Raw genomic sequence first — 23,763 nt, forward strand, 5'->3', positions numbered from 1 at the left:
GCTGTTCTTTAAAAATGTTAACTTTTATTTTTCACATCTTCATTTCCTAATCCTGCTCTCACTGCATTTCTCCCAGGCAGCCAGTGTCATACAGACCCTTGGCAGGTCCCATGAATGCCTCTGAGTGGAATTAACATGCCACAGGAACAGCGGCATCACCAATCCTAAGTGTTCAAATTTGAGCCAGGCCCCTCCAAATTATGGGACTGACTTAAAAATCACAAGGTTTTTTGTTTGTTTGTTTTGCTTTGTTGTTTTTTTAATAATACATTTGGAGTTCTTTTTATTTGACTTCTGGTTTTCTATACTGTCAGTCCTTGCAATTTTACTGTGAGTGGCACAATATTAGTGGCTAGGTTAGCATCTCAGTTATGGAATCCAATTATTTCCTGACAATTGCAGCTTTCATTTTTTAAAAAAGCTAAATTTCTGGCCCTCATGGCTGCAAAGAAGTGCTCGACAGCATAAACCATACATGTACCAGCACCAAAAAGCAAACAAAAAGAAACCTGAGTTTTTAAAGCCAATCTCATGATTTTAGGGGCCTCGACTAATTTTTTTTTAACACATTACTGAGTTTTGAACCTTTAGGTTGCACTCAGATGACATTTCCAAGCTTTTCTCTTCAACAAAGGGCTAGAAACTTGTTTAAAAACACCGAAAGCTGAAATTCCCAGGCAATCACGGGACCCCAGGAGCTGCGGGTTTTAAGAAACACAACAAATATAGACTCCAATTTGGCAATGCCGAGAAAGTGATGTCAGAGCACATGAAAACCTTCCTTCTTTGCCCGCTTCACTAGGGTTGGACTACAACTCCCAGAATCCCTTAGCAGCGTCCGAGGAGGAGGAAGGAAATTCTTCCCAGGCAGCAATGGCTGAAGAGGTGGAGAGGAAGCCGGTGCTTGAGATGGTGAGTGTCTGGGAGGCCGGGGCTCCTTGGTTCTGCTGTGCTCCTTGGCTAGATGCACTAGGGAGGTAGACTGGGGGACACAGGCTTGTGGCAGAAGAGCCACGTGGTGACCCACTGCTTCCCCTGTGCAGCCCCCAGGGTGTGCTGCTCCCAAATCCTTCAGCTTCCGTGGATGGCCCTGTTTTCTGCCGAGCTCGATCATTATCAGGCTCCCACGGCTGGAATATCTGAGAGCCCACCTACGGTCCTGGATTCAGAGAGAAAAGGCGCGTTATCTCTGTTCTGCAGGTGAGGGCTGGGTCTGAGGCACTGGAGTGAGTGATGATTGCGCCAGGTAGCTTGCAGCAGAACTGGGACTTACACCCAGATCTGTCCTAAAATGCTGTTTTATTTGTGTCCTCCCCAGCCTCCATACACCAATACTTCAGCCCTTCAAACATAATGAGTTTGAGCTCCTACCCCAGATCATGAGATTTTAGAATCTAGTAAATGTGGGCTCTTTTTATTTTATTTCTAGGTTTTGAGCCTTTTTTGAGGCTCATGTTTTCAAGCTTTCTCTACCACCATGAGCACTAAAAACTTTACTTTTCCTTGAAAATGAAAACAGGTTCTCACAAAATCATGTGAATCTAGAAGCTGAGGCTTTAAGAAAAACACTTGTGATTCTAGACAATTGGAAATGCTGTCCCTCCCTTCCCCATCTGCTTAGTTATCTCATCACCTGTTGTCTTTTCTTCTAGCCTGTAAGGAGTAGATCCCCAAAGCTATTTAGGCAGCTAACTCCCATGGATTTCCCATTGGGAATTAGGTGCCTAAATCGCTTTGAGCAGGGCCTGGATTGTTAGTCACACTATATTTGTAAAGTACCTAGCACAATGGATCCCAGCTTGGTCAACACTAGGCACTACTGCAGTATAAATGTTCAGTAGTAATAAGATTTTGAGTCTCCTTAAGTGTAAGGCCACAGTTCCGGTTTTGCTAGGACCTTTTGCCTCCACTGCTCTGTTAAAAATGAGGTCAATGTGCCCTGCAACTGAGGCCAGAAAGCAAGTGTATCCTTCAGAAGAAGATAAGATGTGGCATAGCTACAGAGCAGTAGAGGAGCCACCAACCTGTTACTGATCTTCAGCCAATCCCATTCAAGAGTTTTCATCTCCCTACATTCAGCTTGAGCCTCCATTACAATTAATGCTGCAAACTTTCTCTGTATAATGTAGTTCTAAGTATTGGCTGTTGGTAACAGCAGATGTGTTGTTTATAATTAAGAACATTTTATACTTGATTTGCCATATGAATGATTAAAAGATTGGAAAACATGCCTGACAGTGATAGACACAAGGTGCTTGATCTTAACAAAGAGAAGATTATTTAATAATGGGCTCTCCCATCTACCCAAGGGTAGGTCTACACTTAAAACGCTGAAGCAGCACCGCTGCACCAATGCTGCTGTGCCACTGTAGCACTTCAGTGAAGACACTACTATCTGATAGGAGACCTCCTCCCACCAGCGTAGTTAAGCCACCTCTGTAAGAAGCTGTAGTTAGCTATGTCGACAGGAGAAGCCCTCCTGTTGACATAGTGCTGTCTGCATCAGGGGTTAAGTCAGTATAACTGCGTCGCTCTGGGGTGTGGATTTTTCACAACCCTGAGTGATGTAGTTACACTGATGTAAATTTGTAGTGTAGACCTGGCCAGAGAAATGTATAGCATGATATAATGGCTGGATGTTAAAAATAGACAATTCCAGACTGGCAATAAAGCATACATTTTTAACAGTGAGAATAATTAACCATTGGAACAACCAAGGGTTGTGATGGGTTTTTCATCACTGACAGTTTTGGTTGGATGTTTTTCTAAAAGCTCTGTTCTAGGGATTATTGTGGTGCTGTTCTCTGGCCTAGATTATACAGGAGATGAGACTAGGTGATTACAATGGTCCCTTCTGGCCTTGGAATCTAGGAATCTAATGACACTGAAAAGAATGGGGAGTTTTGACATTGATATCAGTGGGAGTTGGGACCAGGGTTAGGGACGTAGGCCTTCACAGGGAGGGTTCAATTGACCGTAACCTAATACATTCGATTAAGTAGTTCTCTAAAAATGGGATATTGTGCCAGAACTGAAAGTTGTGTGTGTGAAACCACAGCTGCATGGTGTATGGCATGTTATTTTATAATCAGTCTAGCCCAGCAGTGGAGCAGCTAGGTGATTAGTTTGTTTAGCAGACAAAATCGTGTCCCTTGTGTAGCAGTGAATTACTATGGGCTGAGTGTTTTCCTGCAAGGGTTAATCACACATCGAGGAAGAAATCTTTCTATCAAGGATTCACAGAAGTGGCAGGAGGTCCCCATCTCCAAAAATCCATAGGTCCTTGATGAATGTATAGGTCATAGGAGAGCTGCTGGAGACAGCTGGCATTGGCACAGAAGTCACTCCTTTCTGCCATCTCCAGAGTCCTGTTTCATGGTAGTGTGGCTTCTTCAGGAGTTGTGATGCCAGAACTCCCCTGCTGCTCTCATTGTTTCACAGAACAGGCAGGGAACCAGGTCAGGCTGAACAGGAGATGGTCAGTATGAAGTTGTATAGTAGATGAGGCCCTGGATTGGTTTTATTTGGGGTTGGGTAGTGCTATGGCAAACAGCTATTATTTGCCCCTTCACTTGCCCTCTCTTGAGATACAGAGCTTGAATCCAGTGGACCATCTACAGGCAGGTGGGCTATGCAGTCTAAGGGATGTCTGAGGAGGGATGGTGGTTAGGGCACCCGCCTAGGACTTGGGTGAACCAGGTTCAGTTTCCTGCTCTTTTACAGACTCTCTGTATAACCTTGGGCCAGTTGCTTAGTCTCTCTGGACCACAATTCCCCATCTGTACAATAAGGATAATAGCACTGCATTACTTCCCAGGGCATTGGGAGCATAACTATATCAAAGACTGTAAAGTGCTCAGATGCTGCAGTGAGAGGTCTGTGTAGTACCTGAGATAGATCGAAGGGGTGAGTACTAGGGCTATCAAGCGATTACAAAAATTAATTGTGATTAATTGCGCGATTAAAAAAATTAATAGAATACCATTTATTTAAATATTTTTGGATGTTTTCTACATTTTCAAATATATTGATTTCAGTTACAACACAGAATACAAAGTGTACAGTCCTCCCTTTATATTTATTTTTTATTATGAGTATTTGCACTGTAAACAAACCTAAAGAAAAAAGGTATTTTTCAATTCACCTAATACAAGTACTGTAGTGCAATTGCTTTACCATGAAAGTTGGGCTTACAAATGTAGAATTATGTACAAAAAAACCTGCATTAAAAAATAAAACAATGTAAAATTTTAGAGGCTGCAAGTCCAATCAGTCACACTTCTTGTTCAGCCAATCGCTCAGACGAACAAGTTTGTTTACATCTGCAGAGATAATGCCGGTTTCTTGTAGTGAGAACAGGCATTCACATGGCACTGTTGTACCCAGCGTTGCAAGATATTTACATGCAGATGCACTAATGATTCATATGTCCCTTCATACTTCAACCACGATTCCAGGGGATGTGGATCTCTGCTGATGATGGGTTCTGCTCAATAACAACCCAAAACAGTTTGGACCGATGAATGTTCATTTTCATTATCTGATGCCACCAGCAGAAGGTTGTTTCTGTTTTTGGTGGTTCAGGTTCTGTAGTTTCCACATCAGAGTGTTACTCTTTTAAGACTTCTGTTTAGCATATCTGGCATGTAAATACCTTGCAATGCCAGCTACAAAAGTGTCAAGTAAATGCCTGTTCTCACTTTCTGGTGATGTTGTAAATAAGACGAGGGCAGCATTATTTCCTGTAAATGTAAACAAACTTATTTGTCGCTTTGTGATTGGCTGAAAAAGAAGTAGGATTGAGTGGACTTGTAGGCTCTGAAGTTTTACTTTGTTTTGTTTTTGAGGGCAGTTATGTAACAAAAGCATGTACATTTGTAAGTTTCATTTTCATGACAGAGATTGCACTACAGTACTTGTATGAGGTGAATTGAAAAATACTGTTTCTTTTGTTTATCATTTTTACAGTGCAGATATTTATAATAAAAATATACACTTTGATTTCAGTTACACAGAATGCAATATATATGAAAATGTACAAAAATCAAAATCTTGAATAAATTTCAATTGGTATTTTATTGTTTAACAGTACAGTTAAAACTGCTATTAATTGCAATTAATTTTTTTAATCGCGAATAATTTTTTTGAGTTAATCGCATGCATCAACTGTGATTAATCAACAGCCCTAGTAAGTACTGATTCTGTAGTGGGCTTCCCTCGTCCCCAGGCAGCAGTGTGGGGTGTTTGCACAGAAAATTCTCGAACCTAGGAACATAGCTGTTTTAGGGTATTTGTCACAATGTAATGGAGGATGTTTTTGAGTTCAGATTTCACACCGATCTTTAGAGAAACATCAGTAGCCCTGTCTAATCCCTGTCAGCACCACAGGATGTGACGCCACTTTATTTTGTATAATGTGTTTCATGGAGCTAAATGACACAGGTATGAAGTTAAAACCCAAGCCAACAGTGGAGGGAGGGAGAAATTGAGAGGAGACAAAAGTGGCATTTTCAGAAATGGATGTAAGAGTGAGATCCGAGAAGGTGCCTGTTGCTTTAATTTCTTGAAGCATTTCATTGTGTTGCCCTGTGTTTTGATCTCACCAAGATTATCCTACATGGAATAGGAACAGCAAAGTCAGTGCTATGTTAGATGGAGCTAGGTTAGAAGCAAGGGTCAATATTTTCTAAAACTGGCCCTATTTTTCAAGGGGAGTTTTTGGAATGAGGCCCAAGGAGTCTCAGATAATCAATTTGATAGCTGCAAGATCTTTCCTTGGTAGAGATTTGCCCCACACTCTAAACTGACACATTGGCAAGATTATTCAGCTCTGTAGTAGAGTTTCAGACTGGCCTTTCTATCCATGAACCCATACTTCATTCTTATGTCTGCCTTTCCTTCATTAGTTGGTTAAGTGCTGTTGTAGCTGTGTTGGTCCTGTTATTAGCAAGACAAAGTGGGTGAGGTAATATCTTTTATTGGACCAACTTCTGTTGGTGAAAGAGACAAGCTTTTGAGCTGATACAGAGCTTTTCTTCAAGTTTTCAAATGATGGAGAGCTCTGTGTTAGCTTGAAAGCTTGTCTCTTTCACCAACAGAAGTCGGTCCAATAAACGATACTACCTCACCATCTTATGTTTCCTTCATCAGGTTCCTTGTACTTTTTTTTTCTCTCAGCCAATGCACTAGATGGCATTACAGTTCACCATAGCTGGATTTGTATCACTTACTAGCTTGAAAGGAACTTGTTTGTCCAGCAGCCCAAGACATTGTAAATTATTACTCTCTGGACAGTTCCTCCAGAGTCTCCAGTTGCCAAATGACCAACCAACCAATGGGGAAGGGGCTATTGAGAATGGAGGTGGCTGCACAGGGGAAACAAATGGATTGTTAGTAGTATCTGTTGTTTATTGCCTGTTTTTAAAAAGGAATCATATTAATATGGTCAGTTATTGTTCCAACCAAATGCTGAATCATGCAGATCTCACGAGTAACCATGAGTACTTCTGTTGACGCAGATGTGGGAAAGGGTAGAAGGATCAGGCCCCTAGACAGCAAATCAGACACTTTGATCTAGAAATGTCCCATAGTGTACAGAAGTCTGCACAGTAGAAGAGAAAGGGGACTGAGATGGGTTGCTTGATGTAAGAGATGTCAGGGAATTTAGGGACACTTGTACCATGGTCGCTAACCAGTTACCACCTGCACTTGCATACAAGACAATTTGTGTATAAAGTGACCCTCCTGATTGCCCATTGGACATGAATAAAAACCAGTGTCCCAAATATAAACTAGCCACCACCCTATCTAGCTAATCTAGTCCCTCTATGTGCAGTGATAATGCAGCCATCACTGCATTATGTGGGTACCACTTACAAGGTTAAATAATTCACAATTGTAAATCACAGTGCCTCTAAGCAGGAAGATCTTTTATATGATGTGGGATTACAGATATTAGTATTGCTTAGCTGGGAGAGGCAAACAAATATCTGAGAGATGGTCTGTCAGGACCAGGGTCAACAGCCTGCCCTTGGTGTGGATACCCTGGATAATCTTGTGGATCTTTCCCATCTCTAAGGAGTTGTCTATGCAGGGAAGTTGACCAGCATAGCTTTAGCAGAATAATTGTTCTTTTATAGCCATGCCAGCATAACTGCCCTGTATAGATACTCTTCTGGAATAAAAGCAACTTTTTTCTGGAATAATTACTCCACTTCCAAACATCTTTGGGAATCTAGAGGCAATTTGATTGATTGTGTATTTCAGATTAGGAAAGCTGCCATGAAAACAGATCAGTTCTTCTCTTTTCCTGTTGGTCCATAATTTGAGAATAAGGGTCCAGCAGATGAAATGGATGGCAAGTAAATGTAGAAAAATAAAATATTGCTGCACACACCAGGTAGAATTCCCTAAACCATGTAGAATTCCCTACACCAGGAAGGGGATCGGGCTTTCAGGTCAAATAATGAAGAACATTTTTCAAATGGGTTGGATAATTTGACACCTACATACCACAGTGATGGACACATTAGAAATACGTAAAGACATCCAACTTCATGGCTCTGGGCACAAACTGATTACCACAGGGCCATGTCAGAACCCTCCGTATGTGTACAGCATGGCATAAGTCAAGTGGTGTGTTACTGGAGGGATGCTGTTTGCCTTCCTCTGAAGCATCAGAGAACAGCCACTTCTGGAGGACCAGCGGTCTGATCATCTACCGCAAAACTTTCATCCCTATGGAGATCTGGAAATGTATCAAAGGGATCTCTGTGTGAAGCAGGAGGGATAAATCAAGTCTCTGCGAACCAGACTGATCTGGCACAGCATGTTCCCTGCGGCTCCATGAAATAGTGGTGCATGGGCTGTCATTCATCAGATCACTGCACCAGTTTCTCAATGTACTAGACAGATGGAAAAGCTAAATGCACTGTAGTCTGCTGCATGGTTTGTTGCCTTCTCAATCTCCTTTAAGAAGTCTGCCCTGTGCATCTCCTGTCACGCACTGCACTAGGCCACACAGCCTCCTTTCCGCAAACTCCATGACTTCTGCAGTGGTCATTGTGGCTGACCCCGGGTGCCAGGTGGTCCAGGGACAGCCACACTGGCCGCTGCTGGAGTAGCTCCACAGCTAGCCGTTTGGGTGGCTCTGCAGCCAGCCTCGATGGCCACTGCTCGGGTGTCTCAGGGTGGCTGGCCCCTGGGACTGCCCGAGCAGCAGCAGCCAGTGCGGTTGGCCCCAGGGACCACCTGAGCAGTGGTCCCAGGGCAGCAGGAGCAGCCGCAGCTCAGTGGCCCGTGGCAGCAGTCTGGGAATGGTCCCTGGGGGCACCCCCAGAGCAGTGGCCTCTCGGGGGCCTCCAGCAGCACCCCCGGGGTCCCACAGAGCAGGACTCCTCTTGAGGCCCCCCCCCAACTCAGATTTAGTCAGAGATATTTATAGTACAAGTCATAGATGGGTCACAGGCTGTGAATTTTTGTTTTCTGCCCGTGACCTGTCCATGAATTTTATTAAAAATACGCATGACTAAATCGTAGCCTTATTTATAACATCCAAATCCACATGTGCAGGTGTTTGGGCATAGAGGGCCCAATCCTGTGACATATTGTGCCTTAAGGGCATGCCACACTGTGCAGGATCAGGCCCCTATAGACATGACACAGGATCCTGATATAGTCTGTTCGGACTCCTGCCAATGCGCCAATAACTAAAAGCTCCAACAGGACCGGTTTGGGATCGAGATACTCTTGGTTTTGGAGACAATCTAAATAATCTGCCAGCCATCAGAGTACTCCTGAGCCTCTGGCCTCTCCCTGGGCTAAGTACAGCTGCTGCAGAGCCTGATTTCACCAGTCAATCCCCAGCTGACCTCGAAACTGGTGCGAGGTCTCAAGGTTAAATGTGGAGCCAGAGCTATACAAAGCCCTCATCTCCTCACCTCCTGCCCGCGGTCAGCTCCTCAAATGCCCCAGAAGGTTCACAACTCCATTCACTTCTTGTCACATAGCAACACCCTCAGCAGTTACGTTCACCTTTCCACAGGCACAGACACTGCAAGGAATTTGCTCATTGTTTTAGAAGAACAGGGACAGTGATTTCAGAGAATGAGACAGATTATCAAGATCTGCTAGAGAATTCTGGGACTGGCTCCAGAAAGCCCCTGTAGATTACATTTGGCACAATAATTATATTAACATTATAATCCTTTGTGTTTCTACAGCTCCTTTCATGTTAGGATCTCAAAGTACTTTAATAAATTAAGCCTCACAACCCTTTGGTGGAGTCGGTAAATATCATCCCCAATTCTACAATGGGGAAAATGAGGTGTAGAGAGAGAGGTTAAGGAATAGGTCCTTCCCCCACGGTGGTCACTGGCAAAACTTCCATGGGAATAAGAAGACAAGAAATGAGGAGCTTTCCCTGTGCCACTCGGTGAGATGGTGGCATTGCTGAGAACAAAACCCAAGTGAACTGACTCCCAGTCCCCTCTCACACGCATTAGGCCCAGATCCTTCCTGTTTGTTCCCAGAGCCCGTTGTTATTTTGCTAGTCCGCAAGGAAGTTTTTACTGATATTATTAGTGTCTATCGATGCTCAGAAGCACCTTTCCATAGCTTCAGGCTCCTTGGGTAGCCATTAAAATGCATCAAACGAAAAGAGAAAATCCCCCTTGCCTGCTCTCTCCTCTCTCAGAGCATACGAGCCCATTTAAACCGCCTTTCGTGACCCTACCCCTGGAAATAACCATCTCTTTCATCAGCCTATCATGCACAGCCCTCAACCTGCTGTTTCCTGAGAAGCTGAAGGAAACCAATGAGGAGCCTGACAGGCAGAAGAAGGGCTTAGATGGCCCAACCGAGATCAGCGCCCCAGTGTTGTGGACACAGAGTGAGTCCCTGCCCCAAAGAGCTCACAATGGGATGGGAGAGAAAAGCAATATATCATCAGTAGAGAGCTGTGGCCCAGAGGGTTAAATTATTTGCCCAACGTCAGACAGGGAGTCTGCAGCAAAGCTTGGCACTGAACCCAGAATTCCAGATGTAGTTCCTTAGCCACAGAATTACCAAGATGTTCTCCCTGCCTGAGACCCTTCAGCTAAGACCAGGTGTCAAAAGCTGATCTAAATGCTGGACAAACAGGATTTTAAAATGGAACTGCTGTTGTTTTTTTTTAACTCCTAGTGCTGACTTGATCTCCATGATAGACATGGAGTCCTAGTTATAAACCCAGGGCGTGGTGGAGGCAGTGTGGCCTAGTGAATAGAACACTGAACTGGGACCTGGGAGACACAGCTCTGCCACTGGCTCACTCTGATTCCTTAGACATGACATATCACTGCTCTGTGCCTCAGTTTCCCCATATATAATGCCAATAATGATACTGAATTGCTTTGTAAAACCGTGAGATCTGCTGATAGAAGCACTAGATAACACCACAACCTAGCTCTGATTACTGGAGTGAAATCCTGATCCTATTGAAGTCATTGGTGAAATTCACGTTCATTTCAATAGGGTAGGATTTCACCTAAAGCAGTGGTTCTCAACCTTTCCAGACTACTGTACCCCTTTCAGGAGTCTGATTTGTCTTGTGTACCCCCAAGTTTCACTTCACTTAAAAACTCATTGTTAGGGGGCTTATTCCTTCACCCTTCCACTTCCCTGGTCCTTTTTGCATGAACAGAGAGCAACAATACCCGAAGTCCAAAGGCGCAAACAATGTATGCAGACATAAGGGTTTTCCAGCTGTGTCTATTGATAAGTGAGTTCTTGCCAGACAGGATGCTATCAAACTAAGTTTCCTTTTACATCTTCTAGGCTCTTCCCTTTCTCTGGAGGTGATAGGAATATCAGGACAGGATTGTATTCCTAATAGCCCAATAGCACCTTATTTCAGTGTGACTAGTTTGGAATGCGAGGATGTGACCATACACTTCCCAGCTTATGGCTGCCTAACTACATCTTAGCTGACGGCCTCAGCCTGTCACAGTAAGAGAAGGCCATTACACAGACAGTGATCTGTGATTCTTTCTTTTATACCTCTATAACTAGCTAAGTAATAAGAATACACCTAAATTCTTAAAGTATAGGCCTTTGCAGACAGGCCTGAATATCTATATCCTAACTCTCCACCTCCTTTTTTTTTTTTTTTCTTCCCCTTTTGGAATTCTCCTGCCCAGATATCCCTGGAAAAGCATAGGACATATGGTGACACATTTCCTGATACTGCCAGGCATCAAGGTGGAAGGTGTTGATATTTTATTTGTTTCACTGCCCCTTGGGTAGTATAGTGCCCTGCACCTTTTCTTGTACAGGCATACCACACCTATTTTAATTAGTGTTTCAGACTTCCCATTATAATGGGCCCGAGAAGGTTGGGTTCGGGTTGTTCTGCACGCTACGGGGTAGGGCGGGCTTACTTCATTACTTATAGGTTATTTTTATAAGCAGTGTAACACAAGTACTGTTAACAATATACAATGCACAGCAACACCCAGTTTTGATCACTGCAGAATGGTCCCAGGTCCGAGTCACGACCAAAACACTGCCTCTTTTCCTTTGACAGGGTTAAGATTTTAATGTGTCCAGTTGCTGGCAATTGCAACAAGGTGCCCCTGCAAGTTTTACGTGCTTTTGTTTATATTATAAGTTTATTGAATGTTTACAGAGAAATGGGTTATTGTTTAAACCAACTTAACCACTTGGTATGGAATTAGGCAGTATGCCCTGGTTTGATTATTTACAGCAATAAGATTTACAAATTTATTTGTGCACCAGAGTCCAGACAGCAGCGTGTAGATGTGTGTAGTTTGGTTGGGGGCTGGTGTAATTGTGCCTCCAGTAATATGTACATTTTTAGCAAAACATCTTATATGTAGTACACCCAATTGTTTACCCCTTGCCATAGGCCATTGATTTTGCTTTTTTACAGTTGTAGGAGAGGGGCACAGCCAAACATTTTGTTTGATTTACACCCATTTTTTACACCCCTTTATTGATTTTTAGTGAGCTTCCTTTTTTTTTATTATTATTTTCATAGGGTTTGTGGGGCCACCTTAGTTGCTGTTTTATTTCCAGGCACCATGGTAGCTATTGCACAGGTGCTAGCCTTTTATTTGAGCATTTTGCATTTTTACACACTTTTTTTTTTAGGTCAGCATTTTGAAGCTATCCCCCACCCACGTTATGCTAGCAACAAGACAAACACTGCAGACAAACAATACAAAACATAGATTCATGGTACTTTGGGTTATTTTTTTTGTTGGCGCCAGCATACTTGTAGAGTGTTTGAAAAACAAAAGAAACAATTTCCACCCCCCTAGTGGGGACAGATTATTGCTTAATAATAATACCAATGTTTTTTACAATTTTTTTTGCTAATTGCAGGAAAAACAGAAGAATTACCTCCATGCTGTTTTGTTTTATAGTTAGGCTAGTGAATTACCCCACTTACTGGTCGTTTATGAAACTTATGAGGTGGTGTGCCTTAGTTTCCCCTTTTGTACAACAGACCAGGTTTGCAATAGTTTTTTTGCTGTAACAAGCTTTACGTTTATTTTTAGGTAATAGCTGAGAGACAGCTTTAGATTTTTGCTTTGTACACACACACACACACACACACACACACACGCACTCCCCCCCACTCCACCCCCCTTAGGGTTAACCTGTTTCCCTTATTTTTAGGTTTGACTTGTTTTTTTACCTTCCTTTTTTGGAGGGCCATAATCCGAGCTTTTTAGTAGCTTGTTTGCTGACCAGATGTATTTGTTATTTTTAGGTTTTTTGGGCTGCAAAGGGCAGGTTTTTTTTCCATTAGCTAGATAATTTGCATTTACACCGATGCTTTTTTGGCTTGCCTTTGGATTTAAAGCTATTAGCAGCTCAGAGACTGTTTTAAAAGGGACACATTTTACTTTCACCAGAGTTGTGATTACTTTTTATTGTTGTTTTTTGCTTTAAAACGCTGCTTTAAAGATTTGAAAAAGAAAGCACAATTTACTATGGCTTCTTTTGGAGCCCTAAAAGGATTTTAATTAAGTACTGTGTTTTGTTTGCATTTATTTTCCCCTTTTTTAATATACACTGCACATGTTTTGGGAAATAGTTTAACCTTTATTATATTAGCCATATTCATTTTACACGAGGTGTGACTGCCTTTCCCATGCCCAGAGTTTTTATGCACTTTCAAAGTGACAGTTGGATCCCCCAGAGCCACCCCAAGGCTTAGTGTTCCCATTATTGCTTTCCTTTTTTTTTTTTGTGCACCCACACACAATTTTATTTTGTCTAACATTCCTTGCACTGTGATTACTTTTTTTACACAATTGTACCCCGATTACACTTTTATTTTGTACAACCAGAGATAGCCAGGAGCAGTTAAGTTTCCATAGAAACCCTTGACATTTCTTTAGTGATTTTGATTATATTACCCAATAGTTAAATAATTTTGATTAGATTAATTTTATGCCTGCTGCCTGCAGCAGTTTTCCATAGATGATTGTTGTGGGAAAAGACCCATTTTTTTTTAAAATAGCTGTAAAGGCTTTTGGGGACAGAAGCATAGTGGTGGTAGTAGCCACTTTACCTGACCCCCTGTATAATTTAATTACCAAGCTTTAATGCAATGTGACTGCACAGAGTTGCACATACAGTTACATTTATATAACTGGGTTTTATTATGAAACCAAAAGCTTTTTTTTTTTGGTAACACCACAACTGTTACCTTTAATGTATTTACAACTGTTACCTGTACTATTTTTACAACTTTTAAATGTTTACTTTGTTTTAAACCCTGTATTATTAATTTTTGCAAAAGGTATTTGTAACTTACTTTTTTAAATTACTTGCTTTTACATTTAGTTTTTTAAGGTAGTGCACTTTGTTTTTAACAACTTAGCCACCAAGTACAATTATTGTCATACAGCTGCCTTAACCTGTGCTGTCTTTACCCTGAGACTGTTTAAAAAGGCAGTAAAACATTTGTCTTCATGGTTGCCCATGGATTTTTTTTTCCAAAAATTTTAGTGGAATACAGCAGACCTGTTATACTTTGTCCAAAATGAAACAAAAACAAACAAACAAAACCAAAAACATGTTGCATAAGTATTTAAAGTACCCTCCATTAAAACTTTAGAAAAACAAAGGTGTGGAAAGACAGGGGAAGAGGACAGAGAAGAGGTGGAAAAAAAACCAATTAAGCCTGTTAGGTCAGTTTAAAGAACAGGCTACCAGCAGCAAATTAAGTAAACTGAGAAAAAGAAGGAGGAAAGGATAGTTAGTTTTGAACCAAGAGTAGGCACCCCAGCTTGAAACAGCGGGGAACCCTTACCCCCAGGTTCTCATCTTGCCTCTGGAAGAAGAGTGCGGGTTGTTACCTTCTCCTGCAAACTCCGCCATTTTTTAGTTTGAATCTCACACCTCCTTTTTTTTTTTTTTCTTCCCTTTTGAATTCTCCTGCGCCAGATATCCCTGGAAAAGCATAGGAATAATGGTGACACATTTCGATACTGGCCAGCATCAAGTGGAAGGTGTGATATTTTATTTGTTTCACTGGCCCCTTGGTAGTATAGTGGCCCTGCCACTTTTCTTGTACAGGGCATAACACACACTATTTAACATTAGTGTTTCAGACTTCCCATTATAACTGGGCCCGAGAAGGTTGGGTCGGGTTGTTCTGCACGCTACGGGTAGCGCGCGGGCTTTCCTTCATTACTTATAGGTTATTTTTAAAGCAGTGTAACAGAAGTATGTTAACAATATACAAATCACAGCAAACCCAGTTTATTTGATGCACTGCAGAATGTTCCCAGGTCCGTCACGACCAAAACACTGCCTCTTTTCCTTTGACAGGTTAAGATTTTACATGCTGTCCAGTTGTGCAATTGCACAAGGTCCCTGCAGTTTTCGTGCTTTTGTTTATATTAATAAGTTGTATTCGGAATGTTTAACAGAGAAATGGTTATTGTTAACCAACTTAACCACTTGTATGGAATTAAGGTCAGTACTGCCCTGGTTGATTATTTACAGCAATAAGATTTACAATTATTTGTGCACGCAGAGTCAGACAGCAAGCGGTGATGGTGTAGTTTGGTTGGGGGCTGGTGTAATTGTGGCCTCCAGTAATATGTACATTTTTAAAAACATCTTATATGCTAGTACACCAATTGTTTTACATCTTGCCATAGGCATAAGGGTTTTCCAGCTGTGTCTATTAATAAGTGAGTTCTTGCCAGAGAGGATGCTATTAAACAAAGTTTTCTTTTATATCTTCTAGGCTCTTCCCTTTCTCTGAAGGTAATAGAAATATCAAAACGAAATTGTATTCCTAATAGCACCTTATTTCAATGTAACTAGTTTAAAATGTAAAAATGTAACCATACACTTCCCAGCTTATGGCTGCCTTACTGCATCTTAGCTAAAGGCCTTAGCCTGTCACAGTAAAAAAAGGCCATTACACAAACAGTAATTTTAATTCTTTTATATCTCTGTAACTAGCTAAGTAATACAAATACACCTAAATTCTTAAAGTATAGGCCTTTCAAAACAGGCCTAAATATCTGTATCCTAACACTCATCATCATCATCATCACCATAACCACATTGGTCGTTGGGGCACTATCATTAATGAGCAATCAGCCAATTGTCTCTACCCCTGTGTGTCAGTGTTTGACTCTCCACAATGTCCATTCCTGTCCACTCTTCTATGTTGTCAATCCATCTCTTCTTCTGTCTACCTCTTCTTCTCTTCCCCTGTGCTGTCCCCTGGAAGATGATCTTGGATAGGCCAGTGATCTTGTTACATGGCCATACCATTTCAGCTTGCGCTTCTTCATGGTCGTCAGCAGGTCTTCATATGACCCAGTGCATTGGGTGATGATGTTGCAGACCTCTTCATTAGTGATGTGGTCGAAGTAGGAAATGCCCAGGATTTTACGGAAGTATCTTATCTCTACTACCTGTATATTCTGTTCAAGTTCTGCCATAAGAGTCCATGTCGCGCACGCATACAGGAGAATGGAGATGACCAGTGCATGCAGCAGTTTCAGTTTGGATTCCAGGGAGATGTTCTTATTCCTCCAAATTGGCTTTAGCTTTGCCTCTGGTGCTGCTGGTTGCACACTTCTTGCCCAAATTTCTGCCTTGGATCCTTCATCAGTGATGATTGCCCCCAAATACTTGAACTGTTTTACTGTCTCCGGCTCTAGTCCACTGACAGTGATATGTGAGCTGATCCCACCACATTTGTTTGTCATCAGCTTAGACAACCCAGATTCAACAGAGGAGGATGACTTTCCAATACTACGTGAAGAAGTGGAGACATCTGTGAAATCACTCAAGAATGGAAAGGCTACAGGTATTGACAACATCCCAGCGGAACTGATGAAATTCGGAGGAGAAATAGTAATAGATGTACTCACCAAGATCTGCAAGAAGATCTGGCAGATCGGTGAGTGGCCCTCCACGTGGACACAGTCACTCTGCCAAAGAAAGGCAACCTGCAATTGTGTCAAAATTATCAGACCATAAGTTTAATTAGCCATCCCAGAAAAGTGATGTTGAAAGTTATATTAAACAAATTGAAGCCACAAGCTGAGAATATCATCGCTAAAGAACAGGCTCGCTTTCATGCTGGAAAAAGTACCACCGAACAGATTTTCAACCTGCATGTATGTGAGAAGTTGCACAGTGGTGTTGCACTTACAACACCAGCAGAACATCTACCACATCTTTGTTGACTTCAAGAAGGTATTTGACAGAGTGTGGCATGAAGCTCTCTGGGCAACTATGAAGAAGTACAATGTTGGTTGTAAGTTTATTTTTATCATTAAACAACTGTATGCCAGGGCCAGCAGTGGAGTTCTCATCAATGGCACAATAGGAGAGTGGTTTCACACCAAGGCTGCCTTCTTTCGCTCACACTGTTCAACATCTGCTTGGCCCACATAATGACTGATACCCTAGAAGATCACATATGCACAGTCAGCATCGGGGGGGGGGGGGGGCGAACAATCTGAAATCTTCAGTTTGCTGATGATGTCGATGGCCTGACAGGCAGTGAAAATGAACTTGCCAACCTTGTGAAATGACTGGATGAAGCCTCCGCAAAATACGGCATGGAAATCAGTGCAGAGAAAACCAAGCTGATGACTTAAAAATTACCTGCTTACAAAATTAGACATAGAAATACAAAAGTGTCACAGCACACTGTTACTGAAAAACTGCTGACTTTCTCATTTATACCATATAATTATAAAATAAAACAATTGGAATATAAATATTGCACTTACATTTCAGTATATAGAGCAGTATAAACAAATCATTGTCTGTATGAAATTTCAGTTTGTACTGACTTTGCTAGCGCTTTTTATGTAACCTGTTGTAAAAGTTAAAAGTCCGGTAAGCGGCGCAGCAGGGCCCGGGGCTAAGGCAGGCTCCCTGGCTCTGCACGGTCCCAGAAGTGGCCACCAGCTCTCCCGCCACCATAGCTACTGCTGCTCATTGTTGATGGGAGAGACCTCTCCCATCAACAATGTGGTTACACAAGCGCTCTGACAGTGGTACGGCTGTATTGGTGCGGCTGTGCTGCTGTATTCTTGTAAGTGTAGACTTGGCCTGACTCCTCACAACAAACTTTCTCCTTTGACACGGGTCACTTGCTGGAGGATTCTCTGCACCTTGAGGTCTTTAAACCACAACTTGAGGACTTCAATAACTCCTCGTTACAGGAGTGGGTGGGTGAGATTCTATAGCCTGTATTATACAGGAGGTCAGACTAGAAGATCATAATGGTCCCTTCTGACCTTAAAGTCTATGAGTCTATTGTTGGGTCTGGAATGTGACTCCTGGTAAATGAGATCCAAGAACGGCTTGGTATTAAAGGTCGTTGAGGGTGGGATCTTGTATTCATGCTTCCAAAATTCCCTTTGAAGGCTGGGACCTTTGGGTGTGCAAGGAATGGAAAGATCAGAACCTAGGATAACACTAACCCTTTGACCATGCATATAATAATAATTCCTAGCTTTTTCTATCGTGCAGTATATCTAGCCTTCATCTATCTGGCAGTCTAGAAATCCCTGGGTTCTAAGAGGAAGGCTCTGGCTTTATATTTTTTTTCCCCTCCAGATTTGTGTGGTGGGCCCATACTCCAGCTGTGGCGTTTCTCCAAAAACAAGCTCTTGGCAAATCTCAACCACTGTTTTCTAACACAATGATGAACATAGATGAACAATGATGAACCTAGTTGTCCAGGTCTATGCTTACAGTTATACCATGAGGGGCGACCCTGTTGCTGACACCAGTCATCAGAAAAGCAGCAAAGAATCCTGTGGCACCTTATAGACTAACAGACGTTTTGGAGCATGAGCTTTCGTGGGTGAATACCCACTTCGTCAGATGCATGTAGTGGAAATTTCCAGGGGCAGGTATATATATGCTAGCAAGCTAGAGATAATGAGGTTAGTTCAATCAGGGAGGATGAGGCCCTGTTCTAGCAGTTGAGGTGCTGCTTTTACAGATCCAGACTAACACAGCTACCCCTCTGATACTTGACGGTCATCAGAAGTGAGTCATTTTTCTAGTGTAGGCCTGTCCTTAGTTACTTCAGAAGGAGTTTAAATCATCTGAAGATATAACCATATTCTTGTGCTTCTCTTGCTTTCCTGTCTCTGGCAGGTCCAGGCAGATGGGACGGATGGAAACTGTGTCACATTTGTGTTACATGATGAGGACCACACATTGGGCAACTCCCTCCGTTACATGATCATGAAAAAGTAAGTGAAGTCCCTGTGATAACTGGTACCACTTCAGGGCCGTGTTTCCTGTCCCTAGACTTCTGATCTAGGACCTCTGGCACTGCTGAAACCGGATGAATATTGCAAATCTCCCTACTTGGGTTCTTTAAACAAGTGCACTTTGACTGCATCTCTGCCCCTTTGGGAACAAGTTTACTGTCAGGCCTGGGAGTGGAAACAGCCAGTGTTCAAGTGAGTATTAGAGAATCTTATTTTGAACTTGCAAACACAAATATTCGCACTGGGAGCCTGATTCATATGCTCATGCAGTCAAAAGAATAGTGTCTCATGACTTACATGACCCTGTCCAGTAATCAATATTTAGGAGGAACTTCTTGTCATGAGTTCCTGCTCTAGAAGTATTAAGGAAGGGGGGGGTTGCATTTGATAATTTCAAAGGACAAATTGTGATCGTCTTGTAAGCTGCTCATGATAAATCAGCATCAGCAAAGCAGGGCTGTAACCTTTAGGCCATGCTTTCTTTCAGCTGCTAAAGCCAGGGCAACCACTCGACTGGTCTTAAGTTTGGGTCTGGGCAGTCGTGAAATCCATCCACAGCATAGAAAAGGCAGGGGGTGTTTATCTGTTCCATACCCCACCAACTTTAGAATCCAGCCCACCCCACAGAAGCACACCTTTTCCTCCGCACGCCTGTCTCAGGGAGCTGTGGGTGATGGAAAGTGATTCTTTTGAAACACTTGGACCAAGATGCAGCGCAGGTCTGCTTGCTTCAGAGGCTTCCTAAACCTGAGTGTCTCTCCAGTCGGCTTGCTGCTGATTCTGAGAGCCCACTTGTGCTTCCTGCTTCTGTCTCCTGTAGCCCCGAAGTGGAGTTCTGTGGTTACAGCATCACTCACCCATCTGAAAGCAAAATCAACTTCCGGATCCAAACCAGAGGTAGGAATGCAGCTGGGCTTCCCTGGACAGCTATCCTTTGCCATGTCAGGCCCTGAAACCATGGATCTGCCAGCCTGTGAAGTCTTTCCCCCTCCCTCTGCATGTCATTGGTTCCAGCATTCTACAGGGCAGTTGCAATCACCATCCATGATCAGCGCAGCTTGAGTAGCAATGATAGAGCTGGTCTCCGTCATCCCCTACTGCAGAGCCCAGACGTGGCCTCTGTAGTAATCAGCAAGCCTGGGGAGTTGTGGTCCCAAAGCCTCACTCAGCACTGGGCATCCCACCTGGCATCACGCCCTAGTTAGCTCCTGGGTGCCTCCTCCAAGTTAGATTTTCACACAAAGCTTGTTACATTACACACTAAACAACAGATCCAGTCTGTTACACAGCTCGATGGGCAGATATTGCTAATTCCTGGGGTGAATAGCTCTGCAAGTGCTCTATGCAGCAGGGTGCCCTCCGGGTGCTGTACTCTGTGTTCCCCTCATCCTATCCTGATGTCCACACCAAAGGGCAGCCTGCAGGATTCGCCTGGGACTGTATCTGCCATTGCAAGAGCGAGGCTGCTGAGCCGCTCCATTTCCATACCTACCTCACAATTGTCCCTCTGAATAGTTTGTAAAACCCAGCCAGAGCCTCTAACTTCGTTCCCAGCTCACAGGTCCCCTCTCCTGTGGCCTTGAGTGTTGGTTGCGTAGAAGAGCAGAGCCACTGGAAATGGCCAAGTTGTGCTAGATGGCTTTTTAATTTTTTGAAGAATTTAGCAGTACTGCAAAGTGCTGGATTGCTGGCCTCGGAGAGTGGAGCCCTTTTTCTGTCCACAGCACAAACTGCAGGGCAAGCTTCCCCTACGTTGTCCCTGCCAAAGGGCTTCAGCCTGGACTTGGCTGATCTTCTCAGACGGCTGATGGGAGCGGGAGGGAGCATGACATGGATGCTGGCCTAAGATCCTCACCTTATCACAGGGGCCGCCAAAGAGGTGTATAATGGTTGGGTTAGGAGGGGAAGGGCCCCATGTCCAATACTGGAGCCAGCCACACTTTCTGTGAATACTTCTCCTTTTCTGAAGGAGGGATCCTGGCCATTGAGCCATTCCGGAGAGGACTGACAGAACTGGTGGACGTCTGCCAGCACGTGCTCAGCAAGTTTGAGGTGAGGTCACGGCTTCATGGTAGAATGACTCTGGGCTCCTCCTCTCTGTGGTTTGTGAAGGAGAGAAATAGCTGGCTGCATTGATTGACTGACAGAGGCACTAACATGTCCATGGCTGCAGATGTTATCTAACTGATCCCCTCCTCGTGCCTCTTGCAAGATCTGCACATATTTGGAGGCAGCCAGTTGTAGTAGTTAGAGAAGTGAAACTGGGAGTCAGCAGACTTGGGCTCTCTGACCTGCTCTGACACTGAATCACTGCGTGACCTTGGGGAAGTCACTTCACATTTGTGACTCAGTTTCCCCATCTCTAAAATGACACTTCACCTACCTCTGAAAGGGGGGTTCTGAGAAGGAAGCAGTGTTTGTAGAGTGCTTTGGGATCCTCAGATGGAAGTTGCTGTACAAGTTAAATGCAAAATATTACTATTTCACCCTGTTCATTACATTTTACTGCAGTGTAAGTGAAACGCAGAGAATGCACAAATCTGCATTCCACATCCAAAGGATTTCCCCCATCATCTTGGAAGAAGTGTTTTTTCTACCATACTGGGGGCATAGGATTTGGAAAGCCACCTGAGGCTCAGTAATCCTGCTTGTGGCAGAGAGCAGCTAGCACATCACAGAGACAATTTGGTGTGATAGAGGCGTAAGAATGCCAATGTGAAGGGTGGCTTGGGTGTAAGTGGTGCATATGGAACCTAGATGCAGCAGGGCTACGAGGATAAGTTTAGGATCGGTCAGCAATAAGATGGTTCAATAATCTGCTCCCTCCAACCCTAACGGATGTGGACGTGTGCTCTTTGAAGGAAGGGCTGGATGCAGTGGCAGCGACCTCAGTTGGGGGGGAAATTGAGCCCTGAATTTGTTCTCTTTCAAATATGCTGCTGTAATCAGTAAAGCATCTGTGTCAATAGGCAGGCTGATCTTGGGGCTACTCCTGGAGGCGCTGCCTCACTTCCCTTACAGTGAACCAAGACTGATGAAAAATAAAATGCAACCATTTCTCAGAGCACCTAAAGCTCATTGGTTTCCTTCCCCACCCTTCAGTCCTGCTAGACCCTCCAGCCTTTTCAAGCAGGAGCCTCAGCCACATTAAAATGTCGCTTTTTTCTTGTCTTACTCTGCCTGGGAGAGTATATTCAGAACCAGAGAGCCTCTCAAAGCTCCTCAGGTGTGGACGTGGGCCTGGCTGTGTTTTAATTCATCAAACATACAGCATTGACATTGGTCATTTGATCTCATTTGCAGGCAAGCGTAAAGGAATACAAGGCCCAAAGAGAAGCGGAAATGGACTAGCCCCTGCGGCTGCTGAAGTACGGAATGGACATGTATATATTGTTCATGTATGTTTAATGCCCCTGTTGAAAGAGGTTTTATTTTTTTATGACAAATCTGAAGCAAACTGTGTAATTTCTCTAATAAATGCTGTAAGGTTCAGTCCTGCTTGCATTTCACTCCATTCTGAGCTCCCACAGATCCAGAAAAAGAAAGGGGTTTCCTGAAATTTTCTCAGGTCAGCAGTCCCCACTACACTTCCATTCTCACCCTTAGAAATCTCCACAGCCTCAAATTCACTTCAGGATCTGAGTCTGCAGAAATCCCCCAGATCAAAGCACCTCCAACCCTCTGCAGTGTTTGAAATCTGATGCTAAGTTTTCAGCTTTCATCCTTTTTCTCTAAACTTCTTAACGTTTCCACACTTCTTCCACTTTTGGGGTGCCTTGATGACTTCCACCTAACCCTTTACCCACCCCTTGGGAGAAACTTACTATGATTTTGTGGTGTTGGAAGGCTAACTGCAAAGACCAGAGTAATAAGAGCATTAAGATTTCATCAGTCCAATGAATGTGCAGTTCCCTCCCTGCTTGTGTCTGTTTGCACCTTTCTTGTTAGCATGTGTGTGTTTTTTAAAAAGCATCAGTTCACAAAGCAAAGGGGGATTAGTGTTCAGTTCCCTTGATTGAGCTATTGGTGCACAAGGAAATCCACCATCAGCGGTTGTGGGTTTATCATGATCCCATTTGTTTAATTATCAAACGGGCCCTCTTGTTATTCATTACTACAGCAGAGAACGTATCATTAGGCTTTACTTGGGGCATGGCTTATCCCGAGCAGCATAAATTACGTGTAATGTGCAAGGAGAACAGATGTGATTCTTTTACAATAAATCAGTTCAGTTTGGATCCCAAGTTAATAACAGGATCCATATGGAGACTGAACCATTTACCAGTCTGTCCGCCTGACTCCGATCTCCTTTGCACTGTTTGAAATCCTCATTTTCACCTATGGTAAAGGTGAGAAGAATCAAGATCCATGTATTTTAAAACAGAAGGGTCTGATCCTTCTTTTACCCACCAAGAGCCTGCTTTCCAGTCTCTGTCTCATCCCCCAGGAGAGTTAACGTCCTTTCCCCTAAAGGCAGTGTGGCACAGGGGAGAGCACACTGGATTGTAACTCAGCAGACCTCGGTTCTATCCTGCCACTTTCCTGTTGGGTGACCTTGGCCAAGTCCTTTCCCTTCTCTGTGCCTCAGTTTACCTAACTGTAAAATGGGGATGATAATGCCAACGTCCTTTGGAAAGTGCTTTGCGATCTGCCAGTGGATAAGAGCTAGATAAGAACATAACATGTACACAGCCATATTGGGTCAGACTAATGGTCCATTTGCCCTATCTTCTGACAGAGGCCACTGCCAGGCCCTTCAGAGGGAATGAAGAGAACAGGGCAATTGTCAAGTGATCCCTGCCCTTTGATCTACTTCTGGCAGGCAGAGGTTTAGGGACAACCAGAGCATGGGGTTGTGTCCCTGCCCATCTGTCATGGATTTGCAGGCTCAGTGCTCTGGAACGGCTCTGAATGAAGTTCACACTGGACCCGCTTGTAGTGCAACAACCCCTCAGGCCACACACTCACTAGGGCA

General features: G+C 43.4%; 1 protein-coding gene across 1 annotated transcript; it reads left to right on the forward strand.

Moving 5' to 3' along the window:
- Positions 1-821: 821 nt before the first annotated feature.
- LOC116833220 (DNA-directed RNA polymerases I and III subunit RPAC2-like) lies at positions 822-22,280 on the forward strand. Its single transcript, XM_032794583.2, has 5 exons — positions 822-912; positions 18,670-18,767; positions 19,609-19,685; positions 20,758-20,840; positions 22,092-22,280. The coding sequence occupies exons 1-5, from the start codon at positions 874-876 to the stop codon at positions 22,137-22,139; spliced, it is 345 nt and encodes a 114-aa protein (XP_032650474.1). The 5' UTR covers positions 822-873; the 3' UTR covers positions 22,140-22,280.
- The last annotated feature ends 1,483 nt before the right edge of the window (positions 22,281-23,763 follow it).

The sequence above is a fragment of the Chelonoidis abingdonii genome, chromosome 8 (assembly GCF_003597395.2).
Source record: "Chelonoidis abingdonii isolate Lonesome George chromosome 8, CheloAbing_2.0, whole genome shotgun sequence".
Taxonomy (NCBI): domain Eukaryota; kingdom Metazoa; phylum Chordata; order Testudines; family Testudinidae; genus Chelonoidis; species Chelonoidis abingdonii.

Excerpts from the sequence above, each read along its gene's own strand:
- LOC116833220 (XM_032794583.2), top strand. The coding sequence starts at position 874 with ATGGCTGAAGAGGTGGAGAGGAAGCCGGTGCTTGAGATG. Across the intron at positions 913-18,669 it reads GGAAGCCGGTGCTTGAGATG|GTCCAGGCAGATGGGACGGA; the intron begins GTGAGTGTCTGG and ends TGTCTCTGGCAG. Across the intron at positions 20,841-22,091 it reads ACGTGCTCAGCAAGTTTGAG|GCAAGCGTAAAGGAATACAA; the intron begins GTGAGGTCACGG and ends TCTCATTTGCAG.